The 20,801-nt window shown below is 50.9% G+C and overlaps 1 protein-coding gene across 5 annotated transcripts in view; it reads left to right on the top strand.

Moving 5' to 3' along the window:
- The first annotated feature begins 3,368 nt into the window (after window positions 1-3,368).
- The window catches only part of SLC28A1 (solute carrier family 28 member 1), a 54,157-nt gene continuing 36,724 nt past the window's right edge, over window positions 3,369-20,801 (top strand). For 2 of the 5 annotated variants that reach the window (XM_019831826.3, XM_045058749.1), the window contains exons 1-8: window positions 3,369-3,694; window positions 4,015-4,130; window positions 4,929-5,040; window positions 5,889-5,977; window positions 7,162-7,253; window positions 11,140-11,323; window positions 19,837-19,978; window positions 20,633-20,746. In XM_019831826.3, coding sequence (XP_019687385.2) covers window positions 4,945-5,040; window positions 5,889-5,977; window positions 7,162-7,253; window positions 11,140-11,323; window positions 19,837-19,978; window positions 20,633-20,746 — 717 coding nt within the window. In that variant the 5' untranslated portion in view covers window positions 3,369-3,694; window positions 4,015-4,130; window positions 4,929-4,944. Of the gene's footprint in view, window positions 3,740-4,014; window positions 4,131-4,928; window positions 5,041-5,888; window positions 5,978-7,161; window positions 7,254-11,139; window positions 11,324-19,836; window positions 19,979-20,632; window positions 20,747-20,801 lie in introns of all 5 variants that reach the window. The other 3 variants (XM_019831825.3, XM_003986785.5, XM_019831824.3) reach the window with 2 other exon arrangements.

Here is a 20,801-nt window from a genome sequence, read left to right as displayed (position 1 = left end):
AGGATGACGTGAATTGACACCTAGCTTGGTGTGTAGAACACCTTAACGCGGGTCAAACTGAAAAGGAAACGTTTCAGCGTCTCATTATATAAGACGCTGGTATGAGATGGAAAGGCAAGAGAGGTAGAAGGTAAAACAACGAGAAGAACAGACTTTGCAAAGCGGCAACCGGTGAAATATTCGGAGAGAGTGACCGCTCAACCGTTTAGGGAAAGCTCCCCCTGCCTGTGGCCTCGGCCCCGCCTGGGTGTGGGACCAGGTGTCCATACTTGACCAGCCCCCTTTTTTTTTTTTTTTAACATTTATTTATTTCTGAGACAGAGAGAGACAGAGCATGAACGGGGTAGGGGCAGAGAGAGAGGGAGACACAGAATCTGAAACAGGCTCCAGGCTCTGAGCCATCAGCACAGAGCCCGATGCGGGGCTCGAACTCACAGACCATGAGATCATGACCTGAGCCGAAGTCGGACGCTCAACCGACTGAGCCACCCAGGCGCCCCGACCAGCCCTTTATTGTTGCTGAGGTAGATGAGCCCCAGGGCCAACCTTTCACTTTCCACTGGGTCGTGGCCATACGGGTCCGTCTGTTCCCGATGAATGGCAAAGAGCGAGGGGTGGAGTCTATCAGGGGGCACGTGGAGAGTCACGCCAAGCCGTCCAGGGTGGTGGGACGCGGGGCTTTGGTCTTTCCGGCGTTGGATTCCTTCCTTCCCTGGGGAGCACCTGGACTTGCTACACAGGTTTTAGGAAGAACACCATGATCTAAGTCTTGGGAGAGTCCATTCCCCATATTTAGAAAATGATACACTAGAGGATGGAAAAGCCCAGAATCTTTCTTCAGCCTTCGTATTTTGCTCTACGTCATCAGAACTTATCTACGCTGCCTCGTTTCCAATATTTCTACCATGACCCTAGGAGGCGCCTCTTTTTTTTAATGCCCCGAGTAAGAAAGCAGACGTCACATCAGATCGTCAGATGCCCTTTCTGCCGACCGACCGGCATTTAAGAAACAGAAGCAGGTTTAGGAGAGAAGAACGAGGCTCCTGTTTGTGGAACCGGACAGCGAGAGCCTCGCTTTCCGTCTCCTGCTCGGACACGGGAATCCCCGCCACGGAAGAGCCTCGTCGGCGAAGAGCTGAGAATGTGCGTGGGCAAAATTGTGGGAGGAAAATAAAGAGATGGTTGAACACCCTTTCTGATAATACCTGCCGCTGGCAGCGCCCAGTGGTCCGCTCACCACCTGTACAAGCGTCTTCTTTCTTCCGTCAGAGCCCGGCAGGGAGAAGGGATTCTCTTCCCTCCGGCCAAGAACTCCCCTGAGACCGGAAGTGGCCCCAGAGACCTAAAGCCAGAAACAGGTGCGTGGTTCCCCTGAGGAACGGGACGGGGGTAGGTAGGAGGGGAGGGGTAGCCTCCACATAGAAATCCTTCTAGGTGCTATTTTGTTTTGAAGGGAAGGGAAATGATATAGACATAGATATAGATAGATAGATAGATATAGATATAGATATAGATATAGATATAGATATAGATAGATATAGTTAGAGACATAGATATAGATACAGTTATAGATATAGATATAGTTGTAGATATAGATATATTTATAGACATAGATATATAGTTATAGATATAGATATAGATGCAGACAGTTATATAGATATAGATATAGATATAGACATAGACATATAGACATAAGATATAGATTGATATGGTCCTTGCCTCTGCCCTGGGCCCAGCACGCCCCTCCCAAACCCCCTGCTCAGTCTTGGGCCTCCCCCTGCTCCCCACGTGGGTGGGACAGGCCTCAGAGACCATCTCCTCAGGAAATGGGCCACAGAGTCTCGGGTGACAACTGAGCTCACACAGCCAGGACCCCCGAGGTCCCCCAGCTCCGGGCCTTTCCCTGGGGGGGCTCGTCCTCACCCACCCAACCTCCCAACCACCAGCCTGTGGCTCTCAACCAAACTCCACCTAAAAAAGCATCTGGCTCCTGGGGTCTAGGAGCACTTGAGGGGATCCGGGGTCACTCCGAGGGGAGGAGCAGGGGAGGAACACAGGCTTTCCCGGCCTGGAGGAGGAGAGCGGTATGAAGACATCCCTGAGTTGGAACTCGTGACAGCGGTAACGCCTGCCAGCCCGATGGTGCCCGGCTCTCTGCCGAACGCCTTACCTGCGTTAGCGCCTTTAATCCCCATAAATATTTATTTACGAGGTAGGCACTGTTACCCCCACCCCCACCCGGTTAACTTGAAGGAAACAAGTTAACTTTCGGAGTCAGAACTAAATTCAGACCTTTAGGCGCTAGCTCAGGGTTCAGTGACACATAGCCTATTAAACCCGTGGTTTAGATCAGGGCCCACAAGACCGTCAAGGGTTTAAGGTGAACACAGCGAATGTTTTGAAACACGCCTGGCTGCCACTGGATGTGTTATCCCCCTGGCCTCCCTCTGGGCTCCAGGAGAAACTGAGGGAGGAGGGGAGATGGGAGGAGGGAAGGGGAAGGGGCAGGCAGCGGGGAGGGGGAGGGGGAGAGGGAGGGGAGGTGGAGGAGGCCTCACTGGGGCCTGATGGGTCCTCTGCCAGGGCGGCTCCAAGCCCATCCCTGTAGGGGCCGCACACGGAGGCGGGGGTCCTTTCAGGATAAAACAGGTGACACCGTGGACATTGAGTTTACAGTCAAGGCAGCACAGGGGTCCCCGACGGCGTGAGTGAGGCAGGGTGTGGATCTCTACCCCAAATTGCAAAAGCAAAGCTGGTGTAGGGTGAGCCCCTTTGTAAAAGGAATCACATAAAGGCAAGGTCTTGGGGCACCTGGGTGGCTCGGTCGGTTGAGCGTCCAACTTCGGCTCAGGTCACGATCTCGCGGTCTCGTGGGTTCGAGGCCCGTGTCGGGTTCTGTGCCGACAGCTCAGAGCCTGGAGCCTGCTTTGGATTCTGGGTCTCCCTCTCTCTCTGCATCCCCCCACCCCGCAACTCAAAAATGAATAAACATTAAAAAAAAAAAAGCCAAAGTCTGGAGAACAATTCCACAAAGTCAGTGGTGGTTGTCTCCGGGGGGCTCAGCTTAGAGGGGTTTTTAACTCGCTGTGTTCTATTTGTATAATGTTTAAATGTTTCACGAAGCATGTGTAATGCTTTAGTATTCCAAGTGACAGACAAAAAAAATGTTTTTAAAGAGAAGGGAAGCCCCACACCCTCTATCCATCATCCTCTCCAAACTTCCAGAACAATCAGCGTATGTAGGTAACCCCACAGCCTGTGTTACCAGGAAATGTTTATGCATCATATGGGGTCCTGTCCTGAGTGCACATTATTAATTATTAAAGAGATGTTGTCCACCCTGTCAGAGTAGTTTAATGTTTAGTTGGAGGACTGAAACACGAAAGTGTTTTGTCCTTTGACTCTGCACACCGATGCTCAGGTGTGGGTTAAAAAAAAAGAAGAAACTGACTGGAATTTAAATAAAAACTTGACAAAAGAAAAAAATAAAAGGTAAATTACTTATATGTTAAAAAAAAGAAGAAGAAGAAGCAACAAAGGGACAAACTGCGGTTTTGCTCTGTTGTCCTGACTACTGAGGCTCAGGCGTGAAACACCTTGGCCACGTGTGACAGCTGTACTGGTTTCCTTAACCTTCGAACTCGGGAAGAGACGTTGCTGTAGTAACTCCTGATTCCGTGAGGGAAGAAGACCGGTAAGATGCACATCGAAAGCTAATGTGCAGGATCCTAGAGACTGGGTAACCTTGATGGCAGGTGGAAAGGGAGGGCACAGGAGGGGAAGGGGAGGGGGTGAGAATACTAAAGGCAGGCTTCCTGGAAGGGGTGGGCTCATCTAGGAGCAGGGGAGTAGAGAGAAGGGCATCTTGGACAAGGAAGGCCGATTAAGTTAGAAGGCAGGAGCCTTCTTCCCTGAGAGGGGCTGGGGTCCCTGTCCTGGCCGTGGCCCTCTGGCAAGGGTGCCGGACACAGCTGGGTGGGAGGCCCAACCTATCCCAACTTGGACTCTGCCCAGGAATTTGCACTGAAAGGAGAAGACTGGCCAAAGGGCAAGCGGGTCGAATTCATTTTGTCCCTGTGGAAATCCGTGCTTCTGCCCACCCTCGAGAGCGACTTGTCGACCACAGATATGTGAGTAGGAAGGGGGTCCTGCCTCTATCCGTGCAGCCGCGTGTCTGTGGGTGTGTGTGCACAGGCCTCCTCCCCTGTGTGTGTGTTTCCACCTGTCTCCTCGCCCGTGTGTGCACACGTGTGTATGTGCCTCTGAACGCGTGAGCTTAATCAGGCCGGGGTTTGGAAAGCACCCCCCTAGGGCGCTCCACGGGGGAAGAAACAGGAAACAGGAGTGGGGAGGGATGGGGTTCTTATTCAGAGGACTTAGGCCTATGGACTTCAGCAAAAGAAAGACAAAAAAAAAGGACTATATTGGCTCTTAGAATTGAAAACTCCAGTGGCAGGACTGGTTTTAGGTCCAGGTGGATCCAGGGACTAGAAGAGTCTTCAGGAGATTAGTTTCCCATCTTTTGGAGGTGGGAAAGTATAATGCCACAAAAATATCACTCAACGGCACTGGCTTTCATTTGCTGTAGGAGTGACAAAAGCTAGGGCCTCTTTTCAGGAAAACTCTGGGACCAGGTATCTACATGTGTGGTACGTAGTTCCTGCCTTGCCTTCCCTGCGAGGCGGACAGAATTTGCCCCGTGCCTGCCTGGGCCTCCCAGACTTACCAGGCCGTGCGCCGGTGAGTGCAGGAAGGGGCGCCTTGCTCTGAGGCAGCCAAGTTCAAGGAGGGTTGAGCTCCGGGATGGGAAAAGCTGTGCCAGGCTCCCCCCTTCCGGCCCTCTCCCATCCTCCCCCCTTCTCCAGGGGCCTCTCCTGAGTCCTGTGCCGCCTCTGCTTTCAGCTGTGGGCCCTGATTCTGTCTTTCAGCCGCAAGGCCCGGCACATGGAGGGCAACAGCCCGAAAGGAAGAGAGTTCATCTCTCTCACACCTGTGGCCAATGGTCTGGAGAACATGGGGGCCGAGCTCTTGGAAAGTCTGGTCTGTCCCCTTCCCCATCCTCATTTTGGCCCCCTGGTGGGAGGGCCCTTTGTTCGCCTCCTTCCTTCACCCCCTCTACCTCTTTGCTTGAAAAATTAGGGACCCCCCCCCAAACGTGTTGGCCTCCTCGACACAGAGCAGCCCCTTTATTTGGCTCAGCAACTATTTGCTGTGCACCTGTGATGTGCCGGGATAGCCCGCACGAGTCTGAGGGGTCAGGGAAAAAAGGCTCAACCCGGAAGTGACGTTTGAGCTGCGACTTAAAAAATAAGGAGGAACCACATGACTGGAGGAGGGGAGGGGTGGATCTCTGGTGAGGTCTCAGCCTTCAAGGGGCTGGCGTTCTTGTCCTTGCTCTGGAACGGCTCAAGGAGAGGCCCTCCACCCAGAACTCTGGAGCCTAATGTGACCCCCTTTTCCCGCCCAGCCTCCCCCGACAAAGCCCCTGCCCCTTCACCACACTGCACAGCCCCAGGGTGCGCCTTTCTCTCTGTGATCTGCAAGAATAACCCCGTGCCCACCCAAACACGACTGCCTAGACCAACGGAGGGCAAAGGCGACGAGGTGGTCCCGCCTGGGCCTTCTCCAACCAGCCACAGCTGAGGCTCCGGCGTCCCTTCCCAATGCAGGCCAGGAGGACCCCGAGGGCACTGAGTCCAGCACACTGGGGGTGCTCGGTTTGCGGAACTTAACTAAGTCGCCCGCTAATTATTTCCTGGGCAAAAGCCCCGCCCTCCCACCCCAGCCCACTCCCGAGGTGCCCGTGGGCACACTGGCGGCAGCCAGGGTCTCCCTCCGCTCTCACTCGGGGCCGCAGGCACCCTCTGGTCACTCTCTGGTCGCTCTAGGAGGAAGGCCGGACCCCTGGCAACGACTCAAGCCGTGCGGAGGGTGGGGACATCTGGACCGAGGCCAGCCCGGAGCCCCTGTCAGGACGGTAGGTGCTCTCCGGGAGGGACGTGCGTTGGCCCGGGGAGGAGGCCACCGTGGGGAGCAGGGACAGGGAAGCTGGGCCCCTGACAACAGAGAAGGGGCTCCCGGAACCTTGGTCGAAGAAAGGAACAAACGTGTTAGCCGACAAGGGAGCTCTGCTGGCCTCTGCCTCGGGGTGAGCCGGGCCAGGGGCGGCCAGCCTGCTCCGAAACAGCCAGAAGGCAACCGTGTCAGGAGCCCCAATGTGTACAGGGGGCCTGTTCTGACTAAAGCTGGATGGAGGGGGTCCTGAACCAGCCTGACCCCCCCCACCTCCCCATCTGCCTTCTACCCCAGTCAGTCCCTGGGGCACCTCAGGGATCCTCGAGGCTTAGTTTGAAAACCCCTAGAGCGGTCCAGTCCCCTTGTTTCCCACGGGGAGGCTGGTGACCCAGAGCTGATGCCCAGGCTCACTGGGGGTCCCCGCTGGCCAGATCCTGAGCCGAGGACGGCAAGGAGAGGAGGGGTGGTGGAGGGGAGGGAGTCCATCTGTCTCTCTGGATGGGAGATTGGGGAAGAGCCTCCCTTAGGGGGGCAGGCGTTGGGGCCAGAGAGGGGGAGAGGCATTCCTTGAAACAGAAGCTCCTACAAGTGTGGCCTGTGGGTCCCCAGAGGCCAAGTGCCAGCCTTTTCTCCAGGGATAGACAAGCGACCAAAAGACCAGGCAAGAATGGCATTGGCACCAGCGGGAAGGTGGGGGGCAGGTGGTGACCGCCGGGCAGGGGGTGGGCTGTGTGCACGCTCTCTTGCAGGGGGAGCTGCTGACTCGGAGGGTAAGTCTCCGGGTCCCCGGGGAACAAGGCAGAGCTAGGAGCTCTCCACCCGGCCCCACAGACAGCCGGGGGGACACGGGGACAGGGGAGGGAGGCAGCCATCATGGTTCGTGCAGTTCTGCATTTGGTTGGGTTCTTACTCATCATCTCAGTTAAGTCCTTCCCAAGCCCAAGGGCAGAATGGACTCAAGGGCAGTGGTGATGCTGGAAGGCGGGGTGGCCTGAGCCGACCCTTAGTTTGTTCTGGGCTGGGGTTGCCCTAGTCCTGTGATGCCGAGGCCAGTGCCCTGGCAGGGGGGGGGGTACCCGAGTAGCTTCTACCTGGAACTGTTGACGGTGGGAGTTGACTCGCGGACCCCACTGGCGCTCTCCCCAGGAGGAGCCTGCAGCCTGCTCTGAGGGCCAGACGCTTCTGCCGGGAGCACACACAGCTGTTTCGATGGATCTGCACGGGCCTGCTCTGTACTGGTGAGCCTGGGGCCCAGCCCCCCCTGGGAGACCGCCGTTCCCACTCCAGCTACCACCACCCGGGTTTCAGCCACCTCAGCCCCGGCCATCCATGTCCCAGGGCATTCACTTATCCGATAATCCAACAATCATCTCAGAGCCAGCTCCGTGGAGGAAGCTGGGACATCAGAATAAAGTCAGACCAGATCTTCTTCCCAAAGCTGTCTCTGATCAGTAAGGGAGAGGGGAATGATATTTTCACGTAAGGCAGTGAGCCATCTGGGAACACCAAGGAGGGATGGAAGTGATCAGGGAGGACTTCCAGGAGGAGGTGACATTCAGGCCTCACAGGTTGAGCAGGAGGTAGCCAGCTGGATCCGAAGGACAGGACGGAGTGAGAAGGCACTTCTAGGTAGGAACCACGGGAGCAAAGGTGAAACCCGGCATGGTGTGGGCAGGCAGCTCAGGGACTTGAATTTTGCCCTCAAAGCCAGAGAGAGCCATTGAAGGAATTAACAGGCAAGCCTCGAGGCCAGATTCGCACTGTGGGAGCCTGGAAGAGGCAGGCAGGGTGGCAGTACATGTGTGAGAAGGCGAAGGGTAGGGGACAGACAGGGGCGGCTTGGAGTGACCCTCGGGAAGCATCACCAACCAAACTTGGGAGCCGAGCGAGTGTGCAGGACGAAGGACACCTGGAATCTGGGGTGCCTCGGGGCTCTGTTCAGGCAACGGGGTGCATGATGGTGCCTCTGTGGCTAGGGAGCGCGGGAGGAGGAAGGCTTGGAGGGGAGAGGGATGGCCAGTTGTCTGGGACGGGATGCTGGAGGTACGTCTGCCAGGCCATCGAGAAGGGCAGGGGCCTCTCCAGGGACGCCTGGAGAATGAATCGAGAGGTAGGTCAGTGACAGCATCCTGGGGCCAGCCACACCAAGGGAGCTGGCAGAGGAAGGGGCAGAGAGACCCCGAGGGGGCATGGAGATGGGGGGGGGGCGGAGACCAGGGAGCACCAGTTCAAGGAGGAGGGAGAGGTGAACAGCAGCATCTCTGTGGTAAGGGGAGCAGCGGAACAGGGACTGAGCGGCGTCCCGGGGGATTTAGAGCCAAGGAAGTCACTAGTAACTTAGGGCACGGGTGAAAAGCTGGATTGGAATGGATGGGAGGAGAGGCAGTGTAGACAGCAAGTGTAGACAGCTCTTTGGAAGGATTTTTTTTTTAAATTTTTTTTTCAATGTTTATTTTATTTTTGGGACAGAGAGAGACAGAGCATGAATAGGGGAGGGGCAGAGGGAGAGGGAGACACAGAATCGGAAACAGGCTCCAGGCTCTGAGCCATCAGCCCAGAGCCTGACGCGGGGCTCGAACTCCCGGACCGCGAGATCGTGACCTGGCTGAAGTCGGACGCTTAACCGACTGCGCCACCCAGGCGCCCCTGGAAGGATTTTTTATGAGGACAGGTGGGAATATTAACAAGGAGGGTGTGACAGTGTCGAGGAAGGGGTGTGTTTGTGACAGGAGACACTTGGACTGTGTTTGTGAGTGGGGTGGGGAGGTGGTAGAGGAGGGGAAGGACATGGGGACAGATGGCAGGTGCAGGGGGGGACCCCTAAGTCCAGGGAAGGAGGGTCACCGCAGGTCCTCCTGCAGGTGGGACATGGAGGGGGGTGTAGCTGTGGATGCAGAAGCCCCCCCCCCCTCCAGGGGGCCAGGCGGGAGAGGACACCGAGAGCCATGACGGCAATGGCCCCGGTCTTCATGTTCGAAAGCGAAAGCAGGGCTGAAGGCTGAGATGGGCTGGCTCATGGTCCCTGCAGCTTCCTTCTAGAGATGTCTGAGACAATGAAGTCTTCCTCTGGCTGGATCTGAGCCTGGGCCTTCTCCGTTCCCCTCGCTTCCACACTCACTCAGACCCACATTGGTTTTGTTTGTAGAAATGACTGAACTCCTCCTAGGAGATGATGAAAATCACTTATCTCATCCTGTCTCTGCCTTTGTGGTGGCTGTCAGTCGGTCAGTTATCCTTTACAATGGCCACTCTCCATTTCCTCCATGTTTGCGTGGTTTTGATTTCCTGCGGCTCTTTGATAATATTATTGTATCACGTCTTCGGTGGGGCCCTTCACGCACCTTCTGAGAGTAGGTACGGCAGAGAAAGGAAGCCCACGTTCTCAGCGCTCTGGGCCTGGGCCACAGCCATGGTGTCCCCATGTTAGGTGGGCTTTCTCCACAGGTGCCCAGACAGCCCTGGCCGCTGGCCGCCACGGAGGGCCTTGGTGTTCCCAGTCTCGGAAGAACGGTGTGCCTCTTGCCCACATTTCCGGCCAAGTCGCCAGAGGTGCCTGGCTCGGCGGGGGTCCTGTGCCCGTTCTGGTCTCCCACCGCTAATGTAGCCCAGACTCCACTGGAAAAATGGGCTTAGAGTGGGGACGTGCCCAAAAGGAACAGACAAGTCCTGTCACCAGAGGGGTGAACAGATCCTAGAAGAATACAAACAACTCCTAAGACACGTTTCTCCATGCCCTGTCTGGGGGACTCGTCTACACCGCCTCCTGTCCTGCACAGTGTGCCAGTCCCCCGAGTCACAGACCCCAAGACAGACAGACCTGGGTAGGAATTTTAGCCCAGTTTCCTCCCGGTGTGAATCCTCGGGTGCCCCGTCTCTAAATGGGATCAGCGCAGACCCAGCTGTCGGTGGTGATGAGCAGTAGCCCTGGGAGGCCCAGGAAGGGCCGAGTGCGCGTCCCTGGCCCCTGCCTCGGCCTCCCGCGGCCCTATGCCCGCATCCCTGGCACCCCTGCAGGGCCACACCTGCGTGCCTCTCCGTGACACCCGTGCAGGTCGGAGGCCCAGCCCACGATCGTCTGTGTGAGAGCAAGGTAGCTTCATTTCTCAGAACTCTGCTCCAATTTCAACATCTCAACCGAGCAATATGAACCTTCCATCAGTGTGAAATAGCCCTTCCGCCTTTTCCCCAGGAGGCCCCAGTGGGGCTTGTCTGTCCTCAGGTGTGGACGGACCTGCCCACTCCTGCAACTGCTCCCAGGTTCTCCACCCTTGCAGGTCGCCATGGAGATGTCCCCGTCTCCAGTCTCCATCGGGGGCCTCTCCTGGACTCCTCTCCCCTCTCTGCTTCCGGGCTACTCAGAGATGACTCCCGCGGCCTTGGCACCTGCCTTGGGGTGCAGAACCTCAGAAGCTTTCTATGATCTGCCTGCCCACACACTGCCCGGGTGCCCCCTCTTTCGAATCTTGCGGCCTCCCCTGGGGCAGGGCTCCTCTGTCCCCAGGCCCCCTGGGTCCACCAGCGTCCTCCAGCTAGTCCGTCCCTGAAACGTCTGTCTTCCAGCCAGTGTCTTCTAACCAGTCTGGCGGCAGGGTGGGCAGCGTAGGACCTACACTTAGGCATGAGGTTGCAGCTCGCATGTTTTACCTGGTGGAAAACCTCTAAGTCCTTTCCGTTCTTCAAGGGCCCTGGCTTCTGAAATTCACGAGCCGGGGAGAGACCTCCCCTCTGCTCTCCACGATCACGTCCCTTTCTTGAGGCAGAGCACACACTGGCTTAACTGCACAAGAGGCGAGGAGCAGGCAGGGAGAAGGCGAGTCTAGGAAGAAAATGGCCCGTATTTTCAGAGCAGGATGCTGGACGCACGAGCAAACTCCTTCCTGGACTGACTGATGTGCCCATCTCTGCCCGCCATGGAGCGGAGCGTAGTCTGGGACGCAGCAGGCCCTCCGCAGGTGCTCAGAGACGCACGTTGTCTCGCGCCCACCCTAACCCTAACCCTAACCTCAGAGAGGTGGGGCGACTCCCCTGCCCTCTGTGCCCTGGGTGGCGCAAGGTGGAGCTGGAGGGCACGGCGGCAGGCCCACGTCATCGTCAGTGACCTCTCTCTGTTTCACTCCCACCCAGCGTTCGCTGCCTTCCTGCTGGTCGCCGGCCTCCTGGATTTCCAGAGGGCCCTGGCACTGTTCGTCCTCACCGGTGTGGTCCTCGCCTTCCTGGCCCACAGCCTGCTGAAGAGGCTGCTGGGGCCCAAACTGCTGAGGTGTTTCAAGCCTCTGGGGCATTGCCGCCTGAACGTCTGGTTTGAGAGGTGAGTGAGCTCATGGCCGCCGGCTGACGCCTCTGAGTCAGCTCCGGCTCGGCGCCAGGCCTGGGTGAGCAGGGCCTCAGTCCTGATCTGCCCCAGACAGTTCCTGGGCAATGGGGGACATTCCACCCGGGGGGGCCCCGGGCAGGTGTGGCTGGGTGGCTTCAACGGCCGCAGCCCTCTCTGTGATGGTTTGCCATTTCCGCCTGGTTCTCTGTCCAGTTACGACAGGTGACTGAGATCAGGAACTGAGAACAGGACTCCACAGTTTCCTAAATTCAGGGATTCCAGCCCATCCAGAGAGGCAGGGCCTCTATCAGATCCTTTGGGGCATGTGTGAGACAGCTGCTGGGGCCACGCCTGGGGTCAGACTCAGCAGGCAGGATTGGGGGCAGGGTGGCAGTGAATTTGGGTAGCCCCCAGAGGGTTCTCCTGTAGCCAGCCATGTTCCCGGACAGTTTGGGATCTCCTCATTTTCAAACTGGGTTCCTTAGGGTTCTGGAGACCTTGGAGGTGCCGTAGGGCAGGAGAGAGAAATTGGAGATGGTAATATCAGACCTCCCTCCCCAAATGCCCATTTCAACCAGGAAACTCTATTTTACCTGTTTTATAAACTAAGGTTGGGAGGGGGGGAAGCTGGAAAAAATGTTTCTATGGCTTAAAAAAAAATCTGAAGACCCCCCAGTCTATATCAGGACTCCGTTTTGTTGATAAAGAAACTGGTATTCAAAGGTCTCCAGTGACTAAGCTATGGAGGTACCACAGACTAACGATTTGAGCCAGCTTATGGATGAACACATTTTTTCATTTTATTTATCAATAAATATATAGTAATAAATAATCATTATTCTTTATAATAGTATCACTTTAAATAAATTAAATAAAATTTAAAGATGAATAAGTTAAATAAAATGTGAGTAAAATTTTTAAAATGTATCATCGGGGTCCCTGGGTGGCTCAGTTGGCTGAGTGTCCAAGTTCGGCTCAGGTCATGATCTCACGCTTTGTGAGTTTGAGCTCTTCATTGGGCTCTCTGCTGTCAGCACAGAGCCCGCTTCCGATCCTCTGCCCCTTCCCGTGTTATAGTCTCTCTGTCAAAAATAAATAAATCTTAAAGAAATAAAATAAAAAATTTATCCTTTTAATAATTAAATTTATAAATAGATTTATAAAGGGATTTATTTTTACAGTCATCTATTTGTGACAAATCATTGATACTGGTTTTCCTTTTGAAGTATTGATATAAAATTTCCTTTAGGGGTACCTGGCTGGCTCAGTCAGTAGAGCATGCTACTTGGGGTTGTGAGTTCAAGCCCCATGTTGGGTATAGAGATTACTTAAAAATAAGTAAGTAAGTAAATAAATAAATATTTTAAAATACACATTCTTATTAATCAATAATTAATTAGATTAATTAGACTTCATGAAAAGTAAAAACTTGGATTCAAAGGACACCATCAAGGAAGTAAAAAGACAACCCACACTACAGAGGAAAATATTTGCAAATTATGTATCTGATAAGGGATGTGTATCTAGAATTACAACCCAACGATAAAAAGGCAAATAACCCAATTGAAGGCTGGGAAAAAGACTTGAATGGAGATTCCTCCAAAGATATACAAATAGCCAGTAAATACATGAAAACATGCTCCACATCATTAGCCGTCATAAAAATGCAAATAAAAACCGCAATGAGATATCACTTCACATTTACTGGGATGATAACAAAAAAGACAGATAATAACAAGCGTTGGTCCAGACGTTGAAGCCTTGGAACCCTCATCCACTGCTGATAGAAATGTGAAATACTGTTGCTGCGTTAGAAGTTAATTAGTTCCTCAAAATACTATACGTTCAGTTATCATGTGGGAACTGGAGTTGGCATCCACAGCAATTCCACTCCTAGGTATATACCTAAGAGAAATGAAAACATATGTCCGTACAAAAACTTGTACACAAATGTTCATGGCAACATTATTTATTTCTCTATTTTTATTTTTATTTTATTTTGGAGGCGAGAGGAAGAGAGAGCGCAAGCAGGGGAGAGGGGGGGAGGTGGGGAGAGAGAATCTTAGGCATGGAGCCTGACATTGGGGCTCAATCCCATGACCCTGGGATCATGACCTGAGCCAAAATCTGGAGTTGGATGCTCAACCGACTGAGCCACCCAGGCAGCCCGTAACATTGTTTGTAATAGCCAAAAGGTGGAAACAACCCAAATGTCCATCAACAGATAAGTGGGTAAGTCAAATATGTATATCCATATAATGGAATATTATTTGGCACAGAAAGGAAAGCTACATGCTACAATAATGATGAAGCTTGAAAATATTATACTAAGTGAAAGAAACCAGTCCCAAAGGACGACGTATCATAGGATTCCATTTACATGAAATGTCCAAAGTGACAAATCTAAACCTTGACTAAGGTTGGGGGGATGGATGGAAAGATTGGGGGGTGATGGCTAGAGGTGCTAGGTTATTCTCTGGGATGATGAAAATATTCTAAAGTTGATGGTTATAATGGTCATACAACTCTGTGAATATACTGAGGGCCATTAAACTGTGTACTTTAAATGGGCAAATTGGGTGATATGTGAATTTTGTTTCAACTTAAAAAAATACATGTATTTGATATTGGCTTCCAGTCAAGATGGAATAACAGAGACCATGTTTATCCTTCCACTTGAAACAACTGAAAAACTGGGACACGTATATATGAAGCAATAGCTCTTAAGAAACTCAACATCAGGCACCAGAAGACAGTGATCCTGGAGAAACAGGGAACAGAGGAGATGAGCCCTATGAGTAAGCCCACACCTTACTGCACAGAGAGAGTTTCCAGGCCACAGTGCAGGGAAAGGGAATGAAGGTGGGCTAGCGTATGTTCTGGGTTGAGGATACAGAGCTGGGAATCCAGGGAAGCGAAGGTGGTCAGAGTTGGTAATGCAGAATACCAGTGAAGACAATGGCACAGAGAGAAAGCTCCAGAAATCTACAGAGGGTCTTCCCTGAGAATTTCTTTGAGTTCTGGTCAGTGAATGCATATGAGAAAACTATCCAAGGCCTGGGAAAGACCCATCCACAAGGATTAGAGGAAGAATGCCTGGAAACCACACAGGGCCAGAAATAGTGTTTATTTTCAACAGTCAGAGTGGAAACTTCATAATTTCACGGGGTATTGTTTACAGTACTAAAGATCTTGGGACAGTAGTACAGAAAAATTAACCATAGAATAAACCCTGCTCAGGCTTTCCCTAACAAATCTTAAAAACAAAACTTGAAAGAGTCAAACACAATGTCAGTAAACCATGGCACCACATTAAGTGGAAACATGTAATTGAAGTCTCCAGAGGAGAAAGAGGGAAGAAAAAATATACTCGGAGAAATCATGTCCAAAAAATTTCCAATCTGATAAACATTATAAACCCTTAGATCCAAAAAACTCCACAAATCTTCAGTGCAAGAAACAAGAAATCATAATCAAATTGCTTAACGTCCGACTTCAGCTCAGGTCATGATCTTGCAGTCCGTGAGATCGAGCCCCGCGTCAGGCTCTGTGCTGACAGCTCAGAGCCTGGAACCTGCTTCAGATTCTGTGTCTCCCTCTCTCTCTGCCCCTTCCCTGCTCATGCTCTCTTTTTCTCTCTCTCTCTCAAAAGTAAATAAACATTAAAAAATTTTTCTCAAATTGCTTAAAACTGGTGATAAAAGAAGAAATTCTAAAAACAGCTAGAGAAGAAAATATGTGCAAAGATGTGGATGGCAGCAGATTCCTTCTCGAAAGCAACACAAATGAAAAAGCAATGGAACAGTCAAACGACAAATGTGTGTCAATCTAGAATCATTTACCAGTGAAACACCATTCAAAAAAGGAGAAATAGGACTTTTTTTATACATGTAAAAGCTGAGAGAAGTTTTCAGACCTAAAAAAGTAGACCTGCACTACAGGAAATGCTAAAGGAAATTCTTCAAAAAGAAGGAAAACGATATCAGAGGGAAATCTAGATTGACGCAAAAGAGTGAAGAGCATTGAAATGGCAACTACATAGGTAAAAGTAATGGCTATTTTTATTATTATTTAAATCTCTTTCAAAGGTAGTCAACTTATAAACCAAGAATAAGAATAATGTATTGTGGAGTTTATATGATATGTAGAAGTAAACACCAATAGCACAAGGGCTAGGAGGGAAGAAGTGAAATTCTATTGCTGGGCAGTTTTTATACTGCACGTGAAGTAGTGTAATATGACTTAAGGGTAGATTGTGATAAGTTAAAGATATCCTATAATGCTAAAGCGGCCACTAAAATAACATGACAATAGCTAACAAGTTAAAAAAGAGAGCGAGAGAGGTAAAAGAGACTCATTTTAAAATAGTCAATCTGCAAGGAGGTAGAAAAATTGGAAAAGGGGACAAAGAACAGATGGCACAAATAGAAAATAAACAGCAAGATGGTAGATGAAACCTTCCTCCCAAACCAATAATCGCAGTAAATGTATAGGCCAGTATCCCTCATGAATAAAGAGGTAAAAAATTATTAACAAAATTTTGTAAAACCAAGTGTGACAAAATATAAAAGGAATAATACATGAATGAATGGGGTTTATCCCAGGAATCCAAAGTTGGGTTAACACTAAAAAATTATCATAGGTCACATTAATAGATTAAAAAGAAAATAAACATATGATCATGCCAATAGATTCACAGAAAGCATTTGACATAATTCAGCGTCCATTCCTGATATGAATTCTGAGCAAAGTAGGATTAACAAAATAACAAAAATCTATAGCTGGCATCATACTTAACTGGGAAAGACTGAATGATTTTCTACTGAGATCAGGAATATAAGAATGTGCCTTCTCGGCACTTTTATTCAACATTGTACTAGAGGTTCTAGCTTGTGTGATAAGGTAAGAAAAAGAAATGAAAGACATACAGATTGAAAAAGAAGAAGTAAATCTGTCTTTGTTCACAGACAACATCGTCTACACAGAAAATCCTATGGAATCTAGCAAAAAAGCTAATAGAACTAACAGGTCAGTTTAACAAGGTTGCAGGATACAGGATCAACATACAAAAAAAATCGTATTTTGAGGCGCCAACAATAAACAATAATGAATTAAATTATAAATGCCGTTTAGAATAGCATGAAACGTAAATTACTTAAGGAAAAATCTGAAAAATATGTGCAGACTTGTACATTGAAACCTACAAAACACTGCTGAGATAAAGTAAAGAAAACTTAAAGAATGGGGCAATATACCAGGTTCATGGATCAAAAGACTCAGTATTGTCAGCATATCAGTTCTTCTCAAATTAATCTATAAATTCTTATTAATATCCCAATCAAAATTATCATGGGCTTTTGGGGTAGAAATTGGTAAGGTGATTTAAAAATTCATATAGAAATGCAAAGAACCTAGAATAGCCAAACCAACTGTAAAAAAGACGAATAAGTTTGATGAATTTATACTGTGTGTCTTTAAGACTTACTGTAAAGCTACAGTAATCAAGACAATATGGTATCTGAATCAAAACAGACAAGAGAGACCAAATAGGAATAGAATAGACAGTCCAGAAATAGATCCACATGTATATGGCCAATTGACTCATGACAAGGGTGCTAAGGCAAGTCAAAGGAGACATAATCATACTGACAAATTATGCTAAAACTGTGGTATATTCATAGGCGGAAGGAAGAAGAGGAAAAACAAAATAATGACATAATAATCCACACCTCACAGTACATGGGAAACTAACTGAAAACGGGAAATCATAAACCTAAATTGAAAGCCTAAAACTATAAAACGAATATAAGGAGATGTAGGAGAAAATCTTTGTGACCCTTGAGTTGAGTAAATTTCTTAGAAACAAAACCAAAATCACAATCTATTAAAAATTTTGACAAAGTGAATTTCATCAGAATTAAGAACTTCTCTTCAAAAGACATGCTTAAGAGAAGAAAAAAGACAAGGCACGACTCCAAGAAAAGTTTTACAAATCACACATCTGACCAAGGACTTGTATCCAGAATATATTAAGCACTCTCAAAGCTCAATAATAAGAAAAACAACCCAATTTAAGAATGGGCTCAAGATGTGAGCAGACAATTCTTTCAAGAAGATATGTAAGTGGTGAATAAGCACATGGAAGGATGCTCAACAGCATTAGTTATTAGAGAATTGCAAATTAAAATCACAAAGAGGTACTGCTCTATGTCTGTTGGAAATGACTAGAATTCGGAAGATAGACGTTACGAAGTGTTGGCAAAGATGTAAAGGAAACGGAACTCCAACATCCTGCTCGGGGGTGTGTAAAATTGTGCAATAATTTTGGGAAATAGTTTGGCAGTCTCCTAAAGAGTTAGACTTACCATGATTCACCCATTCCACTTACCAAAGCATCACCCAAGTAGTATTGACCCAAGGAAAATGAAAGTGTAAATCTGTACAAAGACCTGCGCGTAACTATTTGAATGTTCTTAGCAGCTTTGTCTGTCATAGCCAAAGGCTGGAAACCACCGAAATGCCCATCAGCAGGCGAACAGATAAGCCAGGCATGGTCCATCCACGCGCTGGCATACTGCACAGCAATAAAAAGAGACCAGTTCCTGATAGATGAAAAAATATGGATGAATCTCAAAACAGTTATGTCGAGTGAGAGCAGTCAGATAAAAAAAAAGGATATGTGCTCTATGATCCCGTTTATATAGAATCCTAGAAAATGCAAAGTAATCTAGTGACAGAGAACAGATCAGTTGTTGCCTGGGGATGAGGAGGGGGGCCAGGAATTACAGAGGGGCACGAAGAACGTTTTGGGTGTCTTAACTGTGGTGACAAGGTACGTACGTACACACATCAAGACTTACCAAATTGTTCACTTTCAACATCTATTTATTACATGCCAGTCGTACCTCTATAAAGGCATTAAGAAACAAATGACAGGGGCACCCGGGTGGCTCAGTCGGTTGAGCGTCCGACTCTTGGTTTCGGCTCAGGTCATGATCTCATGATTCATGAGATTGAGCCCCGCATCAGGCTTTGCACTGGCAGTGAGGAGCCTGCTTTGGATTCTTTCTCTCTCTCTCTCTCTCTATGCCCCTTCCCCACTTGCGCTTTCTCTCTCTCTCAGGATACATAAATAAACTTAAAAAAAAAAAAAAGAAACAAATGACAACAGAAACCCAACCCAAAACATGCACTGACTTTTTTTTAAATTTAATTTAATTTATTTTATTTTAAGTAGTCTCCACACCCAATGTAGGGCTTGAACTCGCGACCCTGAGACGAAGAGCCGCACGCTCTGCTGAAGGAGCCAGCCAGGTGCCCCTGCACTTAAGGTTTTATAAAGTTTTACAAAGAGAAATAGTAAGTAAGTAAGGCAAGTGGCACAGAGACAGGCAGAAACTGTGCAGCGGACCGGTGGTGTTAGCTGCTTAGAAACACGGGCAGAAGTGAGCAGTGAACTCTGGGCTTGGCCTGTGTGAGTTCTGGTCCTGGGTCCACCCACCCCTCACCAGTGGTCGTGCACAGAGCTAGTGAAGAGAATAAACTTCTGCCGGGTGCCTGGCTTAAAGTCTCAAATCTGCTACTTGTTAGATGGGTGGCCGTGGGCAAGTCATTTCACCTTGCTGTGCCTCAGTTTCTTCGTGTGTACACTGAGGGCGGGGACGGTATGTCTCCCAGCACTGGGTGTAGTTCCTGGTGCATAATAGGTGCTCCGTGAACATTAGCTGTTATTAGTAGGACCAGGTGAGTCAGTGACTGGGTCGGGGGTGGACCTCGAGCACCCACGCCCAGACCCTCCCCCCCACCAGGTGAGCCAACTCCAGCCCCAGGGAGGGAAGCTGTAAATGTTGCTTCCAGGGGTGCCTGGGTGGCTCAGTCGGTTAAGTGTCCGATTTCAGCTCAGGTCATGATCTCGTGGTTGCTGGTTTCGAGCCCCATGTCAGGCTCGGTGCTGACAGCTCAGAGCCTGGAGCCCGTTTCGGATTCTGTGTCTCCCTCTCTCCCTGCCCCTCCCCCGCTCATGCTGTCTCTTTCTCTCTTGAAAATGAATGAACATTAAAAAATAAATAAATAAAAAACAAATCGTCGCTTCCCAGCCTTGGTCCCAGGAGCTCGGCTCACCTGCCCGGACTGACATTACTGCTTCTGGGAAGCAGAGCCCTGGGCCCCAGAGGCCCCACCTCACCCTGGCAAGGTCAGAGGCTGGGCTGAGCATCGCTGCATCTGTGAGAATCCCTGCCCTTGATGGAGCCACGTGCTCGGCACCGTGCAAAGCTCAGCACGCACATTCTCTTGTTTAGTCTTCCTGGCAACCAGGAGAAGCGTGGGGCTTCGGCTTCATTTGCCCAATGAGGACGCCAGACCCAGAGGGGCTAGGTGGTCCGTCTGAGGTCACACAGCTCTCTCCTCCCCCCAGCCCCGAGCACCCTTCCCCTGGAGCCCTGGGTGCCCTTGTGTAGGGGTGGGGGAGACGCTGAGGGCGATGGCTTTCTGCCTCTCCCCCGCAGGACTCTGGCCCTCGCTGCTTTCCTGGGCCTGGTCTCGTGGCTGGTTCTGGACACCTCCCAGCGACCCGAGCAGCTAGTGTCCTTTGCAGGAATCTGCGTGTTCATCTGCCTCCTCTTCGCCTGCTCAAAGCATCACCGCACAGTGAGTCCTCAGTCGTCAGGCCCAGAGTGCGCCGCAGCCCCTTCCCTCCCTGCCTCCCGAAACCAGGATCCCTCCCCGCTTCGTGGTGTGGCCGACATCTCCCCGCAGGCTCCAGCCAGGCCTCCCAGAGATCCTCACGCACCTGCATTCGAAGGTCACCGCTGAGGAGTCCTTAAATGCTGAGAGGCAGAAGCAGTCCTCTGCCGGGGGTGGGGGCGTCCAGGGAGCGGGGGGTCAGGGCAGCTGGGAGCCCTGCCTGGGGAGGAGAGATGGGGGGAGGTCCGGGCAGACAGAGGCTACACTGACACTGGAATCGGAGGCCACAGCGCCACAGCCGCCTGGTGAGGACCGGGACCGAGCGCTATGGCCTGCTCGAGGCGGCTCGAGTCTTGCAATGGGTCCTGAGACCGTGCCCCACCCCTGCCCACTGCCCCAGGCCCGTTACTGCCAAGAGTGTGGCCTATTCTGACCGCAGGGTGGATGGGACCGTTGGCAACAGGCCCAGGGTCGTGGCTGGGTCCAGTCCTACCCTGCAGACGAGGCCAGGACTCCCAAGCCCCTCAGCAGCACTGTGCTCTCTGCCCTTTCCGCCTGCCGTTCCCTGTGGATCCCCCAAGGAGCTGAGCTCACCAGGACCTTTCTCTCGGGTGCCAGGTATCCTGGAGGACTGTGGCCTGGGGCCTCGGACTACAGTTTGCACTTGGACTCTTCGTCATCAGAACAGAGCCAGGATTTATTGCATTCCAGTGGATGGGCAACCAGGTCCAGGTGCGTACAAGGGGAACTCGGGTTGCCAGGGAAAAGCCGCTGTACTGGGGGCAGG

This window comes from Felis catus, chromosome B3, assembly GCF_018350175.1.
Source record: "Felis catus isolate Fca126 chromosome B3, F.catus_Fca126_mat1.0, whole genome shotgun sequence".
Lineage (NCBI taxonomy): Eukaryota > Metazoa > Chordata > Mammalia > Carnivora > Felidae > Felis > Felis catus.
This window is presented reverse-complemented; position numbering and strand designations above follow the sequence as displayed.